The 19294-nt window shown below is 40.1% G+C and overlaps 1 protein-coding gene across 4 annotated transcripts in view; it reads right to left on the reverse strand.

The window, feature by feature from the left end:
* The window catches only part of SPIDR (scaffold protein involved in DNA repair), a 192556-nt gene that overhangs the window by 123393 nt on the left and 49869 nt on the right, over positions 1-19294 (reverse strand). For all 4 annotated transcript variants that reach the window (XM_058177653.1, XM_058177652.1, XM_058177655.1 and 1 more), the window contains 2 exons: positions 5676-5917; positions 3532-3632 (listed from right to left, as the gene is read on the reverse strand). In XM_058177653.1, the coding sequence (XP_058033636.1) occupies positions 3532-3632; positions 5676-5917 (343 nt within the window). The remainder of the gene's footprint in view (positions 1-3531; positions 3633-5675; positions 5918-19294) is intronic.

The following is a 19294-nucleotide window of genomic DNA, read 5'->3' on the forward strand; positions in this document are numbered from 1 at the left end:
GCTTTCCCATCTGTCTGGTGAGAGGAAGACCTCCCCTCGGCAGAAGTCGATGATCGCCCCCAAGTGAGATCCAAACTTTTAAATTTTAAAAGGGGCCTAAACCAGAATAGTCCAGGAATGATCCACTACAGTCGCAGAGCACAAAAAAAAGTCTCTATCGGAGTGACTGAGCCAAAAAAACTGGAGAGCGAGAGAGGCAAGAGTGCATGTCTAAGGATTTTACGACTCAGTCTCTGGGCAGATCTGACTGTAGCAACACCCATTCCTGGACTATTCCACAGCTACACTGGAGAACAAATAAGGTACTGTGATAATGCTGTTGCAGAACAGCAAGAAGCTGATTGTATGCATAATATCAGTGGCCACATTCACAATGCCCATGATACCTTTCTATGTTGCATTACTGAAGTTTGAATTGATGGAAAAAACATTTCTATCAGCTATATAATCACAACAAATCTGATATATCACCTGTAGAACCACTCCACAATTTACCAGTATCAGAGGAGCTGCCAAGCATTGTGAACATCAAAGCAGATATACAACTATTTAAGTAAAACAAAGCTGTTGGATGTGATGAGGTCATAGCAGAAGGACTGAAGTCACGAGATGACCATTATGACAACTACATTTCCTAATTCAATTGTTCTGTACTTCAGAACAAATACCAAGCACATGGAAGCAAGACAATATCACATTTACAAACCAAGCAATCCTGAGCTCCATCTTTAGCAAAGAAGCTGGCTACAAATGAAAAAAAAACTGCTGTCCATAGTCAGTAAAATAGTGTATTGACCATCCAAACTCTAAAAACAAAGAGAAAAACTAGCTCATGAAGATCAGGATAGTTTTTGATATTTATGATATTTCAGTATTGCATCAGGGTGAAACATTGGTGGTGTTAATTGAAGTTTTTCATTTACCCATCTACTGCTTATGGGAAAAAGTTAATATTATATATCCCAAAATGCACCTAAACTGCATACTTGGGAGGATAAATGGCCAGCATATTGATGAAGTGAAATCCTTTAAATATGTGGGCATGGTTTTCTAGAGCTCCACAATGCAGTGCACACTAAAATTATATCAGAAAATGGTCCAAAAAATACCAGCCATTTTCATGCCATGCACGTGAATTTGTTAAGACCTAGTATTCTACCAAAGGAGCAATTAACAAACATATTGACCCAGATCCAGCATATGAATATATAAGAAACCAGATCATTCGAACAACCAATCAACAAAAGAACCAATCAGCTGCTTAGAATTTAAATATAACTCCAAACGAACAACCAACCAATAGAACACACTGGCACACAAGACATTTACAAGCTAAGGAGATTAGGACAAGACAGTCTTGCTGATGATGTTACCTAGTCTGGTAACAAAGCATTTGGAAACTAAATTGAAACAAGCTTGGAGAGCAAATCACTGCCAAAATATAAAACCCGAGCTACAAATATTTTCTATTATTTCAAAATAGTAGCCATTATTCAGTCTTTTCACTTCACCAGAGGAACACAACAAATCCCAGAAGCTCTGAAGTTATATTCAGCTTTAGTACAACTACTTTTTGGTACCCAGCTATGATCTTACACTTCATATTGCTCTTGAAAGTTTCCATTTATATATTCCTAAGGGATGTATTTCAGATAGCCACTTGCTTCCTATATGTAGTATTGAGGAATGAGGGAGGGAAGGCTACCATTTTGCATGGATCTGATTCATAGCATATTGTTTGAAGCTATTGTTTACCACAGGACTTTCTTTCCTTATTGTGGACAATTACAAACCAATATTGTACAGGACAATTTCACAAAAACTTCAGCAGCTTTTCCAATGCATTCATAATGATGGGTAATAAACTGAAGAGTTTGCACTGAGAGCATTTAAACAACATATCAAAGACGAGAAAGCCCAACAGGATCAGTAAAAGGTAAATATAAAGGTTCCCCTTGCACATATGTGCTAGTTGTTCCCTACTCTAAGGGGTGGTGCTCATCTTCGTTTCAAAGCCAAAGAGCCAGTGCTTCCAAAGACATCTCCATGGTCATGTGGCCCGTATGACTAAATGCCAAAGGTACACGGAACACTGTTACCTTCCCACCAAAGGTGGTCCCTATTTTTCTACTTGCATTTTTTACGTGCTTTCGAACTGCTAGGTTGGCAGAAGCTGGGACTAGTAATGGGAGCTCACCCCATTACGCGGCAGTAGGGATTCGAACAGGATCAGTATGCTCTACCTAAGAACATTTTTCTGAGCAGTCAAACCTCTTTTTACAACCCAACAAATTATTTGCATCACGTAACTCATTCCAAATTCTGAAGAGTACTAACTTTAGCATGTTTCAATGCTCTCTACACATCAGTTTTAGGGGGCTGATGAAAAAAAATTCTATGAGCTGAGACTGTGCCCCTGTGGACAAGGGACTGTTGAAACTTCAGTTCATGTCCTACAGTACTGCAACACTTTACAAGGACTCAAGAATCCACCTTATAATTTGTTATCTTTATAACACCTGGGAAATTCTGATCTTTTTTTATGTACAGTTATTCTTATCAGATCAGTATGATTTAGTCTCCTTGAACATAGCAAAATTTTGTTATATTGCCTGTAAAACCAGGCACACTTTGATTATCCATTGACAAAGCTACCACCAATTGTAATGTTTTCTTGTTTGATTTTTACTTTTATTTGTAACATGTGTTTGTTTGTAATTCTGGTCAGTGACCAGAATTTTTTAAAAATTATTAATATATTAAAATTGCAAATTTTGTTTCAGTCAGTGGTATTTACCAACCCTTCTATAATGGGCTAAATCATGAATGCTTTTGTAACCAGAGATTAAAAACTGGAAACCTTCTAGGAGTATTGGCAGTATAGTGATAGACCATAGTGAGAAAAGAGACCATGTGTCAACAATATTGCAACCAGTCAACAATAACTGATGAAACAAAAAAATGGTGGCTGAGATGGTTTGGACACATTTGCATAATAGATCCAGTTTGTTTGCCACAAAGTTACACTGGAACACAAAGATAGAAGGCAACTCTGGAAAAGGTAGATTGAAACTGATCCAGATTAGACTTGAATCCATTACAGCAATGGACAACACATTTTGGGCAAGGCATTATAGCAAATTCCCATGACTTTGTAGCACCACAGTAGCATATTGGATGTACTTGCCATTTAATCTGTTTTTGCACTGTATTTTACAAGACTTAGGATAATCAGTAATGTTTACAATTAACATTTAAAAGCCACCAAACATTACATTGAAAAGACATCACTGAGTGTAAATAAATTTAAGATCTTCATGTTTCTTCCTTCAAGAAGCAACACAAAATATTTATATATCGAACTTCTTAAATGCCTATCTCCCTTATAGAGGGGCTCTGGGTGGAAGTATAACATGACCTTCAAGCCTTGAAAGCATATAGTTACAAAGTCATATCAATATAACGATAAGACTTTTTTAAAATTATACTTTCTTCTAAATCATAGTAAAATATTTTTATTATAGTTCTTACCTGATGGTGTTTCATGGTGAGAGGTACATTGATGCCTCCAAAAGTTTACTGCGGATCTCTTTCTGTTTTGAAGTGTATTCAATCTTTCTGCTAGCCCTCCCCTAGAGATTGAAGAAATTGCATTTCAAATTCTCAAAATTCACTGATTTTCTCCAAGGCTTTGTTAAATAAATGCAACACACAATTTCTAGAGTTCTTAGCAACAGAAGAATATTGTAAGAATAGTATGTGAATAGATTTATACAGACTATGTGTAATAAATTCTACATTTAATATAGGTAGTTTCAATAAACAGTTTTTTAAATTCCTGGAATAAAAACCAGAACAATTTTAAAAGGGTACAAGAATACTCTTTTGGTCAGAATAACTTTCCACCTGAAGAGTGTAATTTCAGTCAAGATAAGTGTACTTTTGACCATTGCCCTACACCATATTACTGGAAGACAAGTGACCACTGGTAAGGAATGTGTCCCAAAATACTCCTTGTGCATACTTGACCTCATGATTCATTTCATAAGCTAGGTCAAGTGTGCACTTTCTGTAGTCTGAAAACTTGTCTATAGCTGAAAAAGTTCAGTATTTGTAAAGGGAATGGCCTTCAAAACAATTTTATTAAAAGCAATCCTGAAACTTAACTTATTTGCAAATAATATTCAATACTCTCGAAGCTAAGAACAAGAATTGTTCTTGGTAAAGCTGCCTCTCAGTCAGTTGCATAATTTAATAATTCACTTCTTAAACATCAATTTTCAACTGTGACCCTATTTTATAGCTTGGAATGGAAAGTAAGACCTGTGATTTATAAAGACTTATAAAAATGTGATTTATAAAGACTTATAAAAATTGAAAAGTTAAGAATGAAGAGTCCCCATGAATCTTCTTTTATGTATTACTTTTATTGTGATAGTTGGGTCCGATCCCATAGCAGAATTTGAATGACTTAAACTGCCTGGTATGGAAACACTGGAAATTCCTGTAATCCATAAGTATTTCAGATGCATAATGAATTTTATATAGATCTAGATGAGCCATGAGCCATTGGGTCATCCTGTCAAGAGATATTTCCTTAACTAAACAGAGTGTCATGCCCTTATTGGAGTCTGAATCTGCAGGGGAAGACGAGCTGGAACAAGAACTGACAGAAATTGAGAGGGCAGCTCCATTGGCCTTGGAAGAAACTGGGGAAGGGCAGAGTCAGTCCAGACAAGGCTTTTCTGAATTAATAAGGCATGCAGACAGGGAGAACTCAGGAGAAGAGCAAGAACTACCCCCTCCTGAAGGAAGAGAGAAGGCGAGACCAACGCAGATTGAGCCAGCTACAAGGGAGAAGACTGCCCCTCCCCCTTTCACAAGGCACACCTGGGGACTGAGATGTAAGGAGGTGCCAGTGGGAGGGACATTTGTTGGGAACAAGCGTTGAATCTGTGGAGCCTCGTGTGCACTTGTCAACGCTGGAGATTGCTGTACTCTGTCTTGTGGGACTTGCCCATTTGCCTGCTTCACTGAACTTTTTGTTCTGGTTACTGTTTGGATAACCTGGCTTATTGGACTGCTGGCCCTGGTTAATGTTTGGGCTAACCTGGTTTACTGGACTGCTGGCCCTAGTTGCTGTTTGGTTAACTTGGCTTATTGGACTGTTGGCCCTGGTTGCTGTGTGGCTAACCTTGTTTACTGGACTACTCGCAGCCAGAGGCATGTGTTTGCTCCAGGACTTATAGCAAATGTGGGAAAGTTTGGGGGCACAGTTGGAGCAATAAAGGGGAGTTAGACCTGTTATTTGGTTGTGTTGCTTTCATGCCACACCCTGGGTCATCACACAGAGAAAAAGAATGACTACAGGCAGGCCAACTGCCTCCCCCCCCAATGTGAATGGGAGCAATTTCCAACTTCCTGACAACTTCCCTACTGACTTTGTTTGGGGGAGATTGGCAGGGAACAGTGAAAATCATGATCACCATTTCACCTAATCGAAGATTATAAACAGACGAACTCAGCATGAGTTTTTATCACTTTCTGAAAAACATGAAAAATTAACTAGCAACAAAACATGATAAAAAGAGAAATGGCCAATGCCATCTTTTTAAAGTTTCAAAAATATAACTCTAAAATTAATGTTGTTGTTACTTTAAACAACTGGTATATACCTCAGCAATTTTCTTTTTTTTGCAGAATCTTCTGGAGTCTTCAAACTTTTTTCTATTTTTTTCTTAGGAGTTTGTAGAAGGGTCTGAACAGATTTTAGCCAGTCAGTGGCCGATCTTCCTGTGTCTGTTTCAAACCCTACTCCAAAACAGAACTGGAACTTTTTAGGAAACTCTGAATTAGTAGCTTCTGTTTCTACATTGCTTCCTTCAAAATTGTCATCATCTGATGGATATTCTGAAATCTGTGGAGAAATTGTCAAGATAGAAAAAAACATCTATTTAAAAAAGCTAATGAATTAGTGTAACATTAGCTAATAAGGATTTATAATCATGGAAAAGTATAATTCATCACCATATATCCAGAATGTGAGGACTCAAAATGACCAATGTAATAAAAATTTTATTTTTATTATTATTATTATTTATTAGATTTTTATACCGCCTTTCTCCCGAAGGACTCAGGGCGGTGTACAGCCGAAATAAAAACAGTAACAAAATACAATTAAAATAAACAATTAAAAAACTTATTATAAAATTGGCCGAAATTTAAAACATATTAAAATCTAAAACCCAATTAAAATACATCCAAAAATTTAAAATTTTAAAATTTAAAATTTAACCCCGCGCGAGTAAATAAATACATCTTCAGCTCGCGGCGAAAGGTCCGAAGGTCAGGCAACTGGCGCAAGCCAGGGGGAAGTTCGTTCCAGAGAGTAGGAGCCCCCACAGAGAAGGCTCTTCCCCTGGGGGCCGCCAGCCGGCATTGCCTGGCAGACAGCATCCTGAGAAGTCCCTCTCTGTGTGAGCGTACGGGTCGGTGGGAGGCATGAGGTAACAGCAGGCGGTCCCGTAAGTACCCAGGCCCTAAGCCATGGAGCGCTTTAAAGGTAGTAACCAACACCTTAAAGTGCACCCGAAAGGCCACAGGCAGCAAGTGCAATCTTCGCAGGAGTGGTGTTACACGGGTGCCGCATGCGGCTCCTTCTATAACCCGCGCAGCTGCATTCTGGACTAACTGAAGCCTCCAAGTGCACTTCAAGGGGAGCCCCATGTAGAGAGCATTGCAATAATCCAAGCGAGAGGTAACGAGAGCATGAGTGACCGTGCATAAGGCATCCCGGTCGAGGAAGGGGCGCAACTGGCGAACCAGGCGAACCTGGCAAAAAGCTCTCCTGGAGACGGCCGTCAAATAATCTTCAAACGAGAGCCGTCAATCCAGGAGAACACCCAAGTTGCGCACCCTTTCCACTGGGGCCAATGACTCGCCCCCAACAGTCAGCCACAGCTGCAGCTGACTGTACCGGGGTGCCAGCATCCACAGCCACTCCGTCTTGGAGGGATTGAGCTTGAGCCTGTTTCTCCCCATCCAGACCCGTACGGCTTCCAAGCTCCGGAACAGCACTTCAACAGCTTCGTTGGGGTGGCCTGGGGTGAAAAAGTACAGCTGCGTATCATCAGCGTACAGTTGGTATCTCACCCCAAAGCCACTGATGATCTCACCCAGCGGCTTCATATAGATGTTGAACAGGAGAGGCGAGAGAATCGACCCCTGCGGCACCACACAAGTGAGGCGCCTCGCGGTCGATCTCTGCCCCCCTGTCAACACTGTTTGCGACCGGTCAGAGAGATAGGAGGAGAACCACCGATAAACGGTGCCTCCCACTCCCAACCCCTCCAACCGGTGCAGCAAGATACCATGGTCGATGGTATCAAAAGCCGCTGAGAGATCTAATAGGACCAGGGCAGAGGAACGCTGTCTCCGTACTGTATCCTGGCCGGAAGCCGGACTGGAACGGGTCTAGATAGACAGCTTCATCCAGGTATTGCGGTAGCTGCCGTGCTACCACACTCTCTACAACCTTCGCAACAAAGCGAAGATTGGAGACTGGACGATAATTTTCCAAAATAGCTGGGTCCAGGGAAGGCTTCTTGAGGAGGGGTCTCACCACCGCCTCTTTCAAGGCGGCAGGAAAGACCCCTCCTGCAAAGAAGCATTAATAATCCCCCGGAGCCAGCCTCGTGTCACCTCCTGTGTGGCCAGCACCAACCAGGAAGGGCACGGGTCCAATAAACACATGGTGGCATGCAGCCTTCCCAACAACCTGTCCATGTCCTCGAGAGCCACAGGGTCAAACTCATCCCAAACAATCTCGACAAGACACATCTCTGCCCTCTCACCTGGATCATCCTAATTTTGGTCCAAACCATCCCGGAGCTGAACAATTTTATTGTTTAGATAACCACTAAACTCCTCGGCACGTCCCTGTAAGGGGTCATCCTGCACCTCCTGATGAAGGAGAGAGCAGGTCACCCGAAACAGGGCGGCCGGGCGGTTATCTGCCGAAGCAATGAGGGTGGAAACTTATTTGATAAAGGAAATAAAGTCTACCTTTCTGGTTCAAAAGTGACATACTTAACAATAGTTAAAAAAAATATTGGTAGTATGTAGCATAAGCCAACACCCAAAATACAGTAGCTAACTAAGCAATGAGAATCATTACCAAAGAAAAATCACAGAAACAGACCTTATCCCGAACAACTGAACCTACATAGTTCAGGAACAGCCCACCAGACAACTCTTAAGCACAAGTAATCCTCAATTTACAACAGTTCCTTTAGTGACTATCTGAAGTTACAACGGAACTGAAAAAGTGACTTGTGACTGTTTTTCCACACTTATGACAATTGCAACATCCCCATTGTCACATGATCAAAATTCAGATGCTTGGCAGTTGACTCATGTTTATGAGGGTTGCAGTGTCCCCAGGTCATGTGATCACATTTTTGACCTTCTGACAAGCAAAATCAATGGGAAGCCAGATTCATTTAACAACCATGTTACTAATTTAATCACTGCAGTGGTTCATTTAACAATTGTCTCACTTACCAAAAGAAAGTTTGGGCTCAATTGTGGTTGTAAGTCAAGGACAACCAGTATATTTTCCACTTTGCTGAATTGCAATCATTGTAGCTACTGTAGCACGATTGCTACTGTGGAAGGGTAACATTATAAACATCCAACTAAAACTCCACAAGATTTTCCCACCATCCTTAAAGACTGAGCTTGGAACATGGCATCCATTATTATACTATAGTGATTTCCAGTAATCATAAGCTTACTGGGAAACTTAATTATTTGAATGGTAACTGACCAAAAAATGGTTTTACCAAGAGCCTTTGTCAGAAAAGAGTCTTAACTTTTAAACCAAGGAATACTTACATTTTTGGTGCCATAGCAAAAAAGGTTATTTTATGTGCTGATCATATTTGGAAGTTATGGAAAGTAAAAATGAGCACAATAGATGAGGAAATTTATATAAGGAAATATGATTTTTTATAAGGGGCTTGTATTAATAAACTGAGCAGTAGTCAACATAACTGCTATAATAAAGAATTATTCATTTAAATGTGCTTTTTATTTAAGTAATCTCACTTCTGAGAACATTTCTAGTAGCATTTATAGCAACTGAATCTTAAAAGATGGTCCTGTGTAAATCTCAATATACAATCCAATCCAAATGGATTACTAAAACCTTTGTGACTATGACAAAATGAACTGTAGTTGAACTCCTAAATACCTAACTGCATGTTTAGACTATAAACTTCCTGTTTTCATGGAAGAATAATTCCATCATGAAAAATCTAAGTTATGTTGATTGGCTTCCTGGTTTTTTAAAAAAAAACCTCCATGCTTTTAGCTCAGGGGTCCCCAACCTTTTGGACCTCAGGGACCACCAAATTTATAATTTTAAATCCCGCGGACCACTAATACGAAACCAGCATGCCACTTGCTGAAGCGCTGGACTTCCAGTGACAGGATGGGGTCCTTCAGGCACTCTCCCTCCTCTCTCTTTCTTTCTCTCTCTCTCCCACTCTTTCTCTCCCATTCTCTCTTTCTCTCCCCTACTCTCTTTCTCTCTCTCCCACTTAGTCTTCTGCCACTTGGGACTCGGAATGGTAAACTGTGTCTGGAGCAGCTGGATTTTGCTCTCCATTGCAGATGCCAGATCGGCCCCTTGCAAGTTCTCGTCTCTCGGGAAGCCTGGCCGAAGTTTCCCATGGCACTTCAGCAAGCGCTCCTCGAGAGACAAGAGCTTGCAGGGGGCTGCTCTGACGCCCATAATGGAGAGCAAAATCTGACTGCTCCCTGGACCCGATGCTGTTTACTGCTCAGAGTCCCAAGTGGCAGGAGACAAGGGCTGCTTTGCGCCACCGACTGGCACAAATATACTGAGGCAGAATGCTGATGCTTTGCAAGTGCAAGCAGTGCTTCCTCCAGCAGCTTCCAGCCATCGCAATCACTGCTTTGGCCTTCTTGCGCTGCCCCTCCCCCGCTGTGGCAACAGCACCATTATTTCATTCCGGACAGAGTGGGCCGTACTCCTTTTTGCGTACTGCACCACCTACAAAGTTGCATATTGCACGTGCCACCCCAGGGCAGAGATTTTCAGCCCGGCCACGGCCGGTCCCATATTCCAGAATTGTAGTAGTCACATTCACAGAACTGACCCATTGGTCATCCTGGAGCAGTTCCTCTACCAGGGTGCACCGGCAAAAATACGAAGATTTCTCCGTGGACCACCAAAATTTTCTCGCAGACCACATGTGGTCCATGGACCACCGGTTGGTGACCGCTGTTTTAGCTCATCCTTGGAAAGCAACTGACAGACTTTATACAAACTATACCATTTCAAAACATTTCATTTTTAGTGCAAATAATAGTATAAAATTACAAATCACAAATGATCAACATTGGTTTTAGAAATCAAGATTGATATATTATTGCAGTGGGGCTTCCTCATCAATATGTAAAAAATAAAATAATTCTTTGGAAATTGGAATATGAAAGAGGAACAAAGGAGTTCTGGAATAAAAAAAAACAGAGTTAATTTCTTTTCACCGAAGTTTAATATATACACTGAAGCAAGTTTTACTCCTTTATTCAGAGCAGTAGATCAATTAGAATTTCTAAAAAAGTATTCTGTGAGGGCTTATCAAGCAGGAGTGTCTTTTGCTCAACAAACTTATTATTATTACGTAGATTACCCAAGTAAGACTTCCTTCCAAGAACTTGATTCTAGCTACATGCAAACTTCCCTTTGATAAAATGATTTCCTTTTCATTTGCACCTTATCATTCCAAGATCACGCTGAGACCTTTTCCTGCCCATTTACTCTTCCTCTGATTAAGTTAATACCCAAATTGGCTGCCATGAATGAAATACTAGATATACCAGTGGAATTAGAAAGCAGAAGCTAGATCTATTGACCACTGAAAGAGGCAGGATTAGAAATGATAACAAAGAGGTGTTTCTAAGGTGGCTGTAATTAGCAACTTGGAACAGGATTAGAGCTGACAAAACTTTGTTTCATGGACTCTCTTCCTAATTATCTATTGACTAATTATTTGCACCAGTAAAATAATTATTTATGCATAAGAGTTTCTCTGCAGGCCTACAATTCCACCTTTGAACTTAACATAAACTTCTAACTTTTTCAGCTATTAACCTTAACATTCTATCATTATTCTATCAACCAGGCCTTTGGCAACTCAGAATACAACCCTTGCTTCATCGTGGGTGACATCTTTTATTGTTAGCTTTTAAGTTTTGTTTATTTTATTGTGATTTCTTTGTTTTGATTGTTGTGAGTCACCCAGTCATTTAACAGAAAGCAGCATACAGGTTTAATTATTACAGTTCATTGTACAGTCAGCCAGATATTCAGACAGGATTTGACATTTTTATCTTCCTATTGAGTCCTTCCCAAGGACCTGGGATAAGCAGATGGTGATGGTGATGAGATGATAATTTTGTGTATATATATTCTGCCACAGATTATGTGAATTATACAAATAATGTATTTAAACCAGTAGAATTTGAAAGTAGATACAACTCAAAAATTCCAAATATGCTTAAGAGTACACCAGATAACCATTAGATAGCAACAAAGAGAGAAAATTGTCCTTCCTGCCATCTAGCAATTATCTGGAGTTTTGACACTATGATGTGATATCCATTCTTAATATTCCATACATAAATGTTCTTCAGGAAATTTCACTAACATGATATCCTGTAACATTTTAGAACCATTAGGTCCATGACTTTAATCAACATAGTTAATTAAACTGGATATGGAATTATGGGCCAACATTTCTGGACAGCGCCCATGCATAATGTTCTGCACAGATGTTAAGAATATCACAAGAAGCAGTGTATCAAATTAATATGCTAAACAATTTAACAATAGCAATAGCACTCACACTTATATACCATTCCCTAATGCTTTACTCTCTGAGTGGTTTACAGATGTCAGCACATTGCTCCCAAGAATATCCTGTTCAATACTGTGTTCATTTTACCGAACATGGAAAGATGGAAGGCTGAATCAACTTTCAGCTGATCAAGACTGAACTCCTGGCCTTGGGCAGAGTTAGCCTGCAATACTGCATTCTAACCACTGCGCCACCATGACTCATATTACACTTATTCATAAGTATAATAGTAGTTCTTTCTTTAGCATGAAAAGTCAGCTCAGAAGAAGGTAAATTAGGAATACAGAAATAAATGGAACTTAATATTTCTCTATCCATAATTCCAAATTCGCTTTTAATAATGCCTTTCCAAAATCATTATTCATACCCCAAAAGCCATTAGATGAATATTTTATGTGTAATTCAGCCCTGTGCCATAATTATTTAAAGAAAAATTTATCTAAAATTTTGCAGCCACCAATTTGAACATACAAAAGATATGACTATTATAAGCCAGTATCCTGGGTAATGGAAATTGGAGGCTATTTTCACACAACATGCTCAACCACAAAACAGCCACTATATTTTAACCTACTATGTTGTGGAAGCCAGTTTCTGTGGTTAGCATACTTCATGTTATGTACACCCAGTAAACTCAATTAACTGGGTACTTCCATGATTAGAGACCTGAAGGAATAGTTTAGGGACAGATTATCATGGAGAAAATGTAATCATTAAACCCAAATATTCTAGCTCTTTCCCACAGGAAAGTGTGCTAAGCCCTTTGAAATGCCATAAAGGTATAAATAATAATCACCACACTTTTTTAAGCAGAGATCTATAGCCAAAAAAAAAAAAAAAGATTCTGCTGAGCTCTTCTGAACTATAACTTTCTTTAGCAATGGTCCATTTATGCTGCATTGTCTATTGGTTACATGTAGTAAGTGGCAAACATCCTTGAAAACCTTCTTCATTTCTTTCATTAATACACATGTAGAAATAATAGTGTTAATCTTTGTCATTTATACCTGTACAGGTAAATGCTCCCAATTTTATTTCCAAATGACAAATATTATCACGAGGTAACCTGATATTTTAAACTGTTAACTGTACCACATCCAAAATTTGTTTATAAAAAAAATAAAAACTTTTTTTAAAAAAAGAAATTTGTTTAGCTTCACACATCTTTCTTGAAAGTAATATCAAGTTCCTGCCATGCTCCAAAAAATTTGAAATGACTTTTCTTCGCATGAAAGCACATGAAGAGAATGAGGCATAGTGATTCAACTTGCTTGCCTTTTCAATAATATATTCTGCTGTTGATTTTAAATTCCTAACTAAATATGCCAGGGTCCTTCTAAATTATAAAACAGAGGAAAGAAGACAACCTTATGACATGGGTATTAAATAATTATTCTACATTAGTTACCCTATTTATTTCTGTAGTTTGTTTTTGGAACTCTCTCCAACAATGGACTCTTTTTATTATTTTTCTTTACAACCAGACTCTCTAATATATTCCACTTGGTATGAAAAAACAACTCTTCCTTTAATATTCTACAGTAACCTTCTACCACCTAAGCACCCACCTGTGGACTATACTTCAACACCCAGAATTCCCAGCTAATATGGCTATTCTTGTGAGAACTGGGAGTGGCAGTCCATAGATCTTAGAGGCTGCTCAGGTTGGGCAAGGCTTCAGTACAGTTTATTTCCTCATTTTTTTCAATAGTTTCTATTCTGTTCCTAGAAACTATTACAACTTTGTTTTTCTTTCAACCCCAACTTCATTCTGCAGAAATAATTTGTTTTACTTTTCTTAGTCATTTGGGCAGTCTCTTCCATTTGCACACTAATGTTTTTAATGAAAGTTTTCCCACATTTAATTCGAATATAAAAACATTTTGTTTCTAGTATCATTAGCGTTAATGCAGGAATTACTGCTTAAACAGGCAAAAAGGAGTCTGCACACTTCACATTTTTACAGAGCTCACAAGGTTTATGATCCTTCCAGGCTCTTATCCTCACCTTCAAATGCACAATCCTTCTCAACTACTTAGTTTGACCTTTTTATTGATTTATGGTTCTCAGAAAAAATAGAAAACTAATTCCAAAATCATACAATCATTTTTGGGATAGGCAAGGTTAAGAAACAGGCATAGCAGCAATTGTATGAAAATTTCTTATCAGGCATGCTGCAATGCTGCCTGCCAAGCAGCCTTGGGTGGCCTGCTGACTTTTTAAAAAGCTCAATAAACTCACTGATACCTGAAATAAACGCTGCTGAGCACCTCAAGGCTTCCCTGCCATTGCTAATTCTGGGGTTGCTGCCTTTCTAGGTAGTAGCCACTGAACAACTGATCAAGCTTCCAGGTATTCCTTTGCAGTCTGCAATTATTTTTAATTGCTTTTTTTATATATATAAAAAGAAAAGAAAAGAAAAATGTAGCATTTCCCCTCTACAAGTTCTGTAGTCTTGCTTTTTATTATTCGATACAGTAACAGAATCTTGAAAACCTGACAGAATTTTTCTCTATCCCTTCTTATAACAAAGCACAGCCATCTTGAGTTTCTAACATTTCCTCTTTTTCAGGACTCCATATTTGTCTGAAAATTCTCCATTAATAGTTTACTCATTCATTTCCCGTGCTGAAGGCAGGTCAACATTTCTTCACAAATAGAGAAAAAGTCTTCTACAATAAAAAATACAGGAAATGATTCATTCATATTATCAATAAGACCTTCGTAGACCTGTATTTCATACTTTCCATTTATGTTATAAAATATTTTTTTCTCATAAAATGCTTTAAAAAAACCCTTATCTCTCCAAATTTTAACGGGGGGGGGGGCCTCCAAGGTATGATTTCTTTGTAATAGAACTTATTACAAACCACCTGTCCAATTTTGTTTTATTCTATTATTTTTTAGATGGACAGATACGAACATAATTCAATATGACAATGTCTCAGTTTTGCTCATACTATAATGCTATCAAAGGAATTATAAGGAATTCCTGAGGTTTTCTATTACAGATAATAAATGAAACAATTTATCGTATGCTAAAATATGCTTGATATATTTGTCTTCAGATTTGAGATTAGATTTCAATATAAAATTCGACCATGGTGCAATAATGTTTAACAATAAACAGACACAACATTACTGAGTTTATTGACTAAATAAATTTTAAATTTTACACTATGATTCTTACACTCTTATATTTTCCTAGGCATTTGGGTTAGACAGCTAGATGAGCTTTGTGACTATTGATGGCGAGTGGGATTGTTTATCCATAGCCCTGCAGGGTTATGTCTGGTAAGTTTGCGTTTTAACCCTATAAACTATCCAGAGTCACTTTCCTGAGATGGGTGGCTGTATAAATCAATTAAATTAAATTAAATTAAATTAAATTAAATTAAATTAAATTAAAGAACACATTGGCTGGATAACATCAAATTTGATGCAAAGCTGAACATACAACAACTGAAAGAAGCTGTGTTTGACAGGGTAGCATGGAGAGCACTTGCCTATAAAGTCACCAACAAGACTAAATAAACAACAGATCTGATAATTTCACTAAATGATATATTCCTGATATGAATAATTATTGCATATATTAATAGTTGTAAGGATTCTATATCCTTTTAACTGGGAAAAAATCCTTTCTGATTCCTTAGGAATGGCTAACTAAATTATGAGAATATGCTTCAAAACCTCTTTTTCTGTTTCTGCCAAAAAGAGAAGCAACCCTTTCTTCTTTTGGTGAGCAACATCTTAATATATTGGCTTGCTGGAGATTTCTCTTATTGGCAGCAAAGGAAGCAAAAAAAAATGGTGTATTTTTCCCAGACTGCCAGCCAAACCAGGGTATATCTTGGGATCTCTCAGACAGTTGGAAAAAATGATAGGAATTGAACATGCCTGGGAAAATCTGAACGAATGATAACCCTAGTATTTGTGAAGATCTTACAGTATGCAACATAAGGAGGAAAATTGAGACCACACCCAACTTCTCATTTTTAACTCTGTGTGTGTACAGTTATAGCTAATACCTGTTTTCTTCAAAGAATAAAACCACGTAAAATATTAATGATAAAACCCAGGCATGGGTAGAATTCACCATGTTAAACAACTAAATATAAAAGCAAATCTGACTTTTTATATCGTATATATAGTGCTGTCATTCATCCCACCGAGAAATTTGCTTCTTAGATTACATGTGAGATATTTTTTATCGCATTCAGAATCTTGCAAATAAGTATTATGTTGAGAACTATCTCTTTCCATTAAATTTAACAGTGGAATATTTATTGTAAACTTAACTCTTCCTAATATATATATATAGAAAGAGAGAGTAAAAGGACATGAAAAAGTAGAAAACTTTGTCTCAGATCAGTCCAATAGTTAAGTATTTCATATTTAATGCAGTCAATACCCTGATAACATCAACACTGGAGCTATTTGCTACATGTGAACTACTAAATTATTTTAAGGAGCAACGAACAGTTAAAGAAGCCACAAAAATACTGTACGATATATTGAGTAATTATTCATGATTCCAATTGATCACAAAAACTGTGAGTGGATAATAGAAAACTGTCTTTCCCAACATAATGTTTTCACTAACTTTATTTAAATATTATACAAGCTGACTTCAACCTGTGCAAGAGATTTCCAATCGTCTTCCATTAGCACAACACAACACAAATTTAATTTGGAGATATCGTCAACCTTCAACAAAAGCTTTAGGAAATGCATGACTAATGGTGAGAAATTAGAATCCTGTATTTTTATAGAACAGGGGTCTCCAACCTTGACAACTTTAACCCTGGCAGACTTCAATGCGTTGGTTCCGTCCCAGGCGCCTGATGGACCCGGAGAGGTTCCTGACGGAGCTTGGGCTGTTTCCTGAGGATCTTACCCACGGCACGACTGAAGAACTGGTTGCGGCTTGGGAACAGGCCGCGGCTGGGGCTTTGGACCGTGTCGTGCCTTTGCGGCCTCTGACCCGGCGTAGATCTCAATTGGCTCCCTGGTTCTCCGAGGAGCTGAGAGAGATGAAACGCCGGAGAAGACGCCTAGAGAGTATCTGGAGGTCCAGCCGTTCCGAGGCTGATCGGACACTAGTGAGGTCTTTTACTAAGACCTACCTAGTGGCAATGAGGGAGGCGAAACGTTCCTACGTTTCCACCCTCATTGCATCGGCAGATAACCACCCGGCCGCCCTGTTTCGGGTGACCCGTTCCCTCCTTCAACAGGAGGGACGGGATGACCCCCTACGGGGACGAGCTGAGGAGTTTAACGGTTATCTATACGATAAAATCGTTCAGCTTCGTGATAGCTTGGACCAAGATTGCGATGATCCAACCGAGATGGCGGAGACACGTCTTGTTGAGGTTATTTGGAATGAGTTTGATTCTGTGGCTCTCGAGGACGTGGACAGGTTGCTGGGGAGGTTGCACGCAACTACATGTTTACTGGACCCGTGTTCTTCCTGGCTAGTGCTGGCTGCTCAGGAAGTGACACGAGGCTGGCTCCAGGGGATTATAAATGCTTCTTTGGTTGAAGGGGTTTTCCCCGGCCTTGAAAGAGGCGGTGGTGAGACCTCTCCTGAAGAAGCCTTCCCTGGACCCAGCTATTTTGGGAAACTACCGTCCAGTCTCCAACCTTCGCTTTGTGGTGAAGGTTGTAGAGAGTGTGGTTGTGTGGCAGCTCCCCCGGCACCTGGAGGAAGCTGTCTATCTAGACCCATTCCAGTCCGGCTTCCGACCCGGTTACAGCACGGAGACGGCTTTGGTCGCGTTGGTGGATGACCTCTGGAGGGCCAGGGACAGGGGTTGTTCCTCTGCCTTGGTCCTATTAGATCTCTCAGCGGCTTTTGATACCATCGACCATGGTATCCTGCTGCGCCGGTTGGAGGGATTGGGAGTGGGAGGCACCGTTTATCGGTGGTTCTCCTCCTATCTCTCCGACCGGTCGCAGACAGTGTTGACAGGGGGGCAGAGGTCGTCCGCGAGGCGCCTCACTTGTGGGGTACCTCAGGGGTCGATTCTCTCGCCTACCCTGTTCAACATCTACATGAAGCCGCTGGGTGAGGTCATCAGTGGTTTCGGGGTGAGTTATCATCTGTACGCTGATGATACTCAGCTGTACTTTTCCACCCCGGACCACCCCAATGAAGCTATCGAAGTGCTGTCCCGGTGCCTGGAAGCTGTACGGGTCTGGATGGGGAGAAACAGACTCAAGCTCAATCCCTCCAAGACGGAGTGGCTGTGGATGCCGGCACCCCGGTACAGTCAGCTGCACCCGCAGCTGACTGTTGGGGGCGAGTTAGTGGCCCCAAAGGAGGTGGTTCGCAACTTGGGCGTCCTCCTGGATGGACGGCTGTCCTTTGATGAACATCTGGCGGCCGTCTCCAGAAGGGCCTTTTACCAAGTTCGCTTGGTCTGCCAGTTGCGTCCCTTCCTTGACCAGGATGCCTTATGCACAGTCACTCACGCTCTGGTTACGTCTCGGTTGGATTACTGCAATGCTCTCTACATGGGGCTGCCCTTGAGGTGCACCCGGAGGCTGCAGTTAGTCCAGAATGCAGTTGTGCGAGTAGTAATGGGAGCCGCTCGTGGCTCCCACGTAACACCACTGCTCCGTAGTCTGCACTGGCTTCCTGTGGTCTTTCGGGTGCGCTTCAAGATTTTGGTTACCACCTTTAAAGTGCTCCATGGCTTAGGACCCGGGTACTTACGAGACCCTATGCCTCCCACCGACCCGTACGCTCTCACAGAGAGGGTCTCCTCAGGGTGCCGTCCGCCAAACAATGTCGGCTGGCGGCCCCCAGGAGTAGGGCCTTCTCTGTGGGAGCATCGACGCTCTGGAATGAACTCCCCCCTGGCCTACGTCAAGTGCCTGATCTTCGGACCTTCCGTCGTGAGCTAAAAACATATTTATTTATTCAAGCGGGACTGGCATAATAGTTTGATTTTAAATTGGGGTTTTATTAATATTTTAAATTTTTTAAATTTAATTTTAACTATCAGCCGTTTTTGTAATTCTGCTACATTTTAATTCGTTTTAACTGTATATATCTTGTATTTTATTTCTGGCTGTACACCGCCCTGAGTCCTTCGGGAGAAGGGCGGTATAAAAATTTAATAAAATAAAAAATAATAAATAATTCCCAGAATTGCTCAGCTTTGCTGGCTGAGGAATTCTGGGAGTTGAAGTCCGCCAGGCTTAAAGTTGCCAAGGTTGGAGACCCCTGTTATAGAATATTACTCTAGCTGATAAATTTTGCTGCATTGCAGCTTCAGTTATATTACGTATCTAATGTTATGTTTGATAAATTATAATGCATTACATTATAATTCATC

The sequence above is a fragment of the Ahaetulla prasina genome, chromosome 3, assembly GCF_028640845.1.
Source record: "Ahaetulla prasina isolate Xishuangbanna chromosome 3, ASM2864084v1, whole genome shotgun sequence".
NCBI classification, from domain to species: domain Eukaryota; kingdom Metazoa; phylum Chordata; class Lepidosauria; order Squamata; family Colubridae; genus Ahaetulla; species Ahaetulla prasina.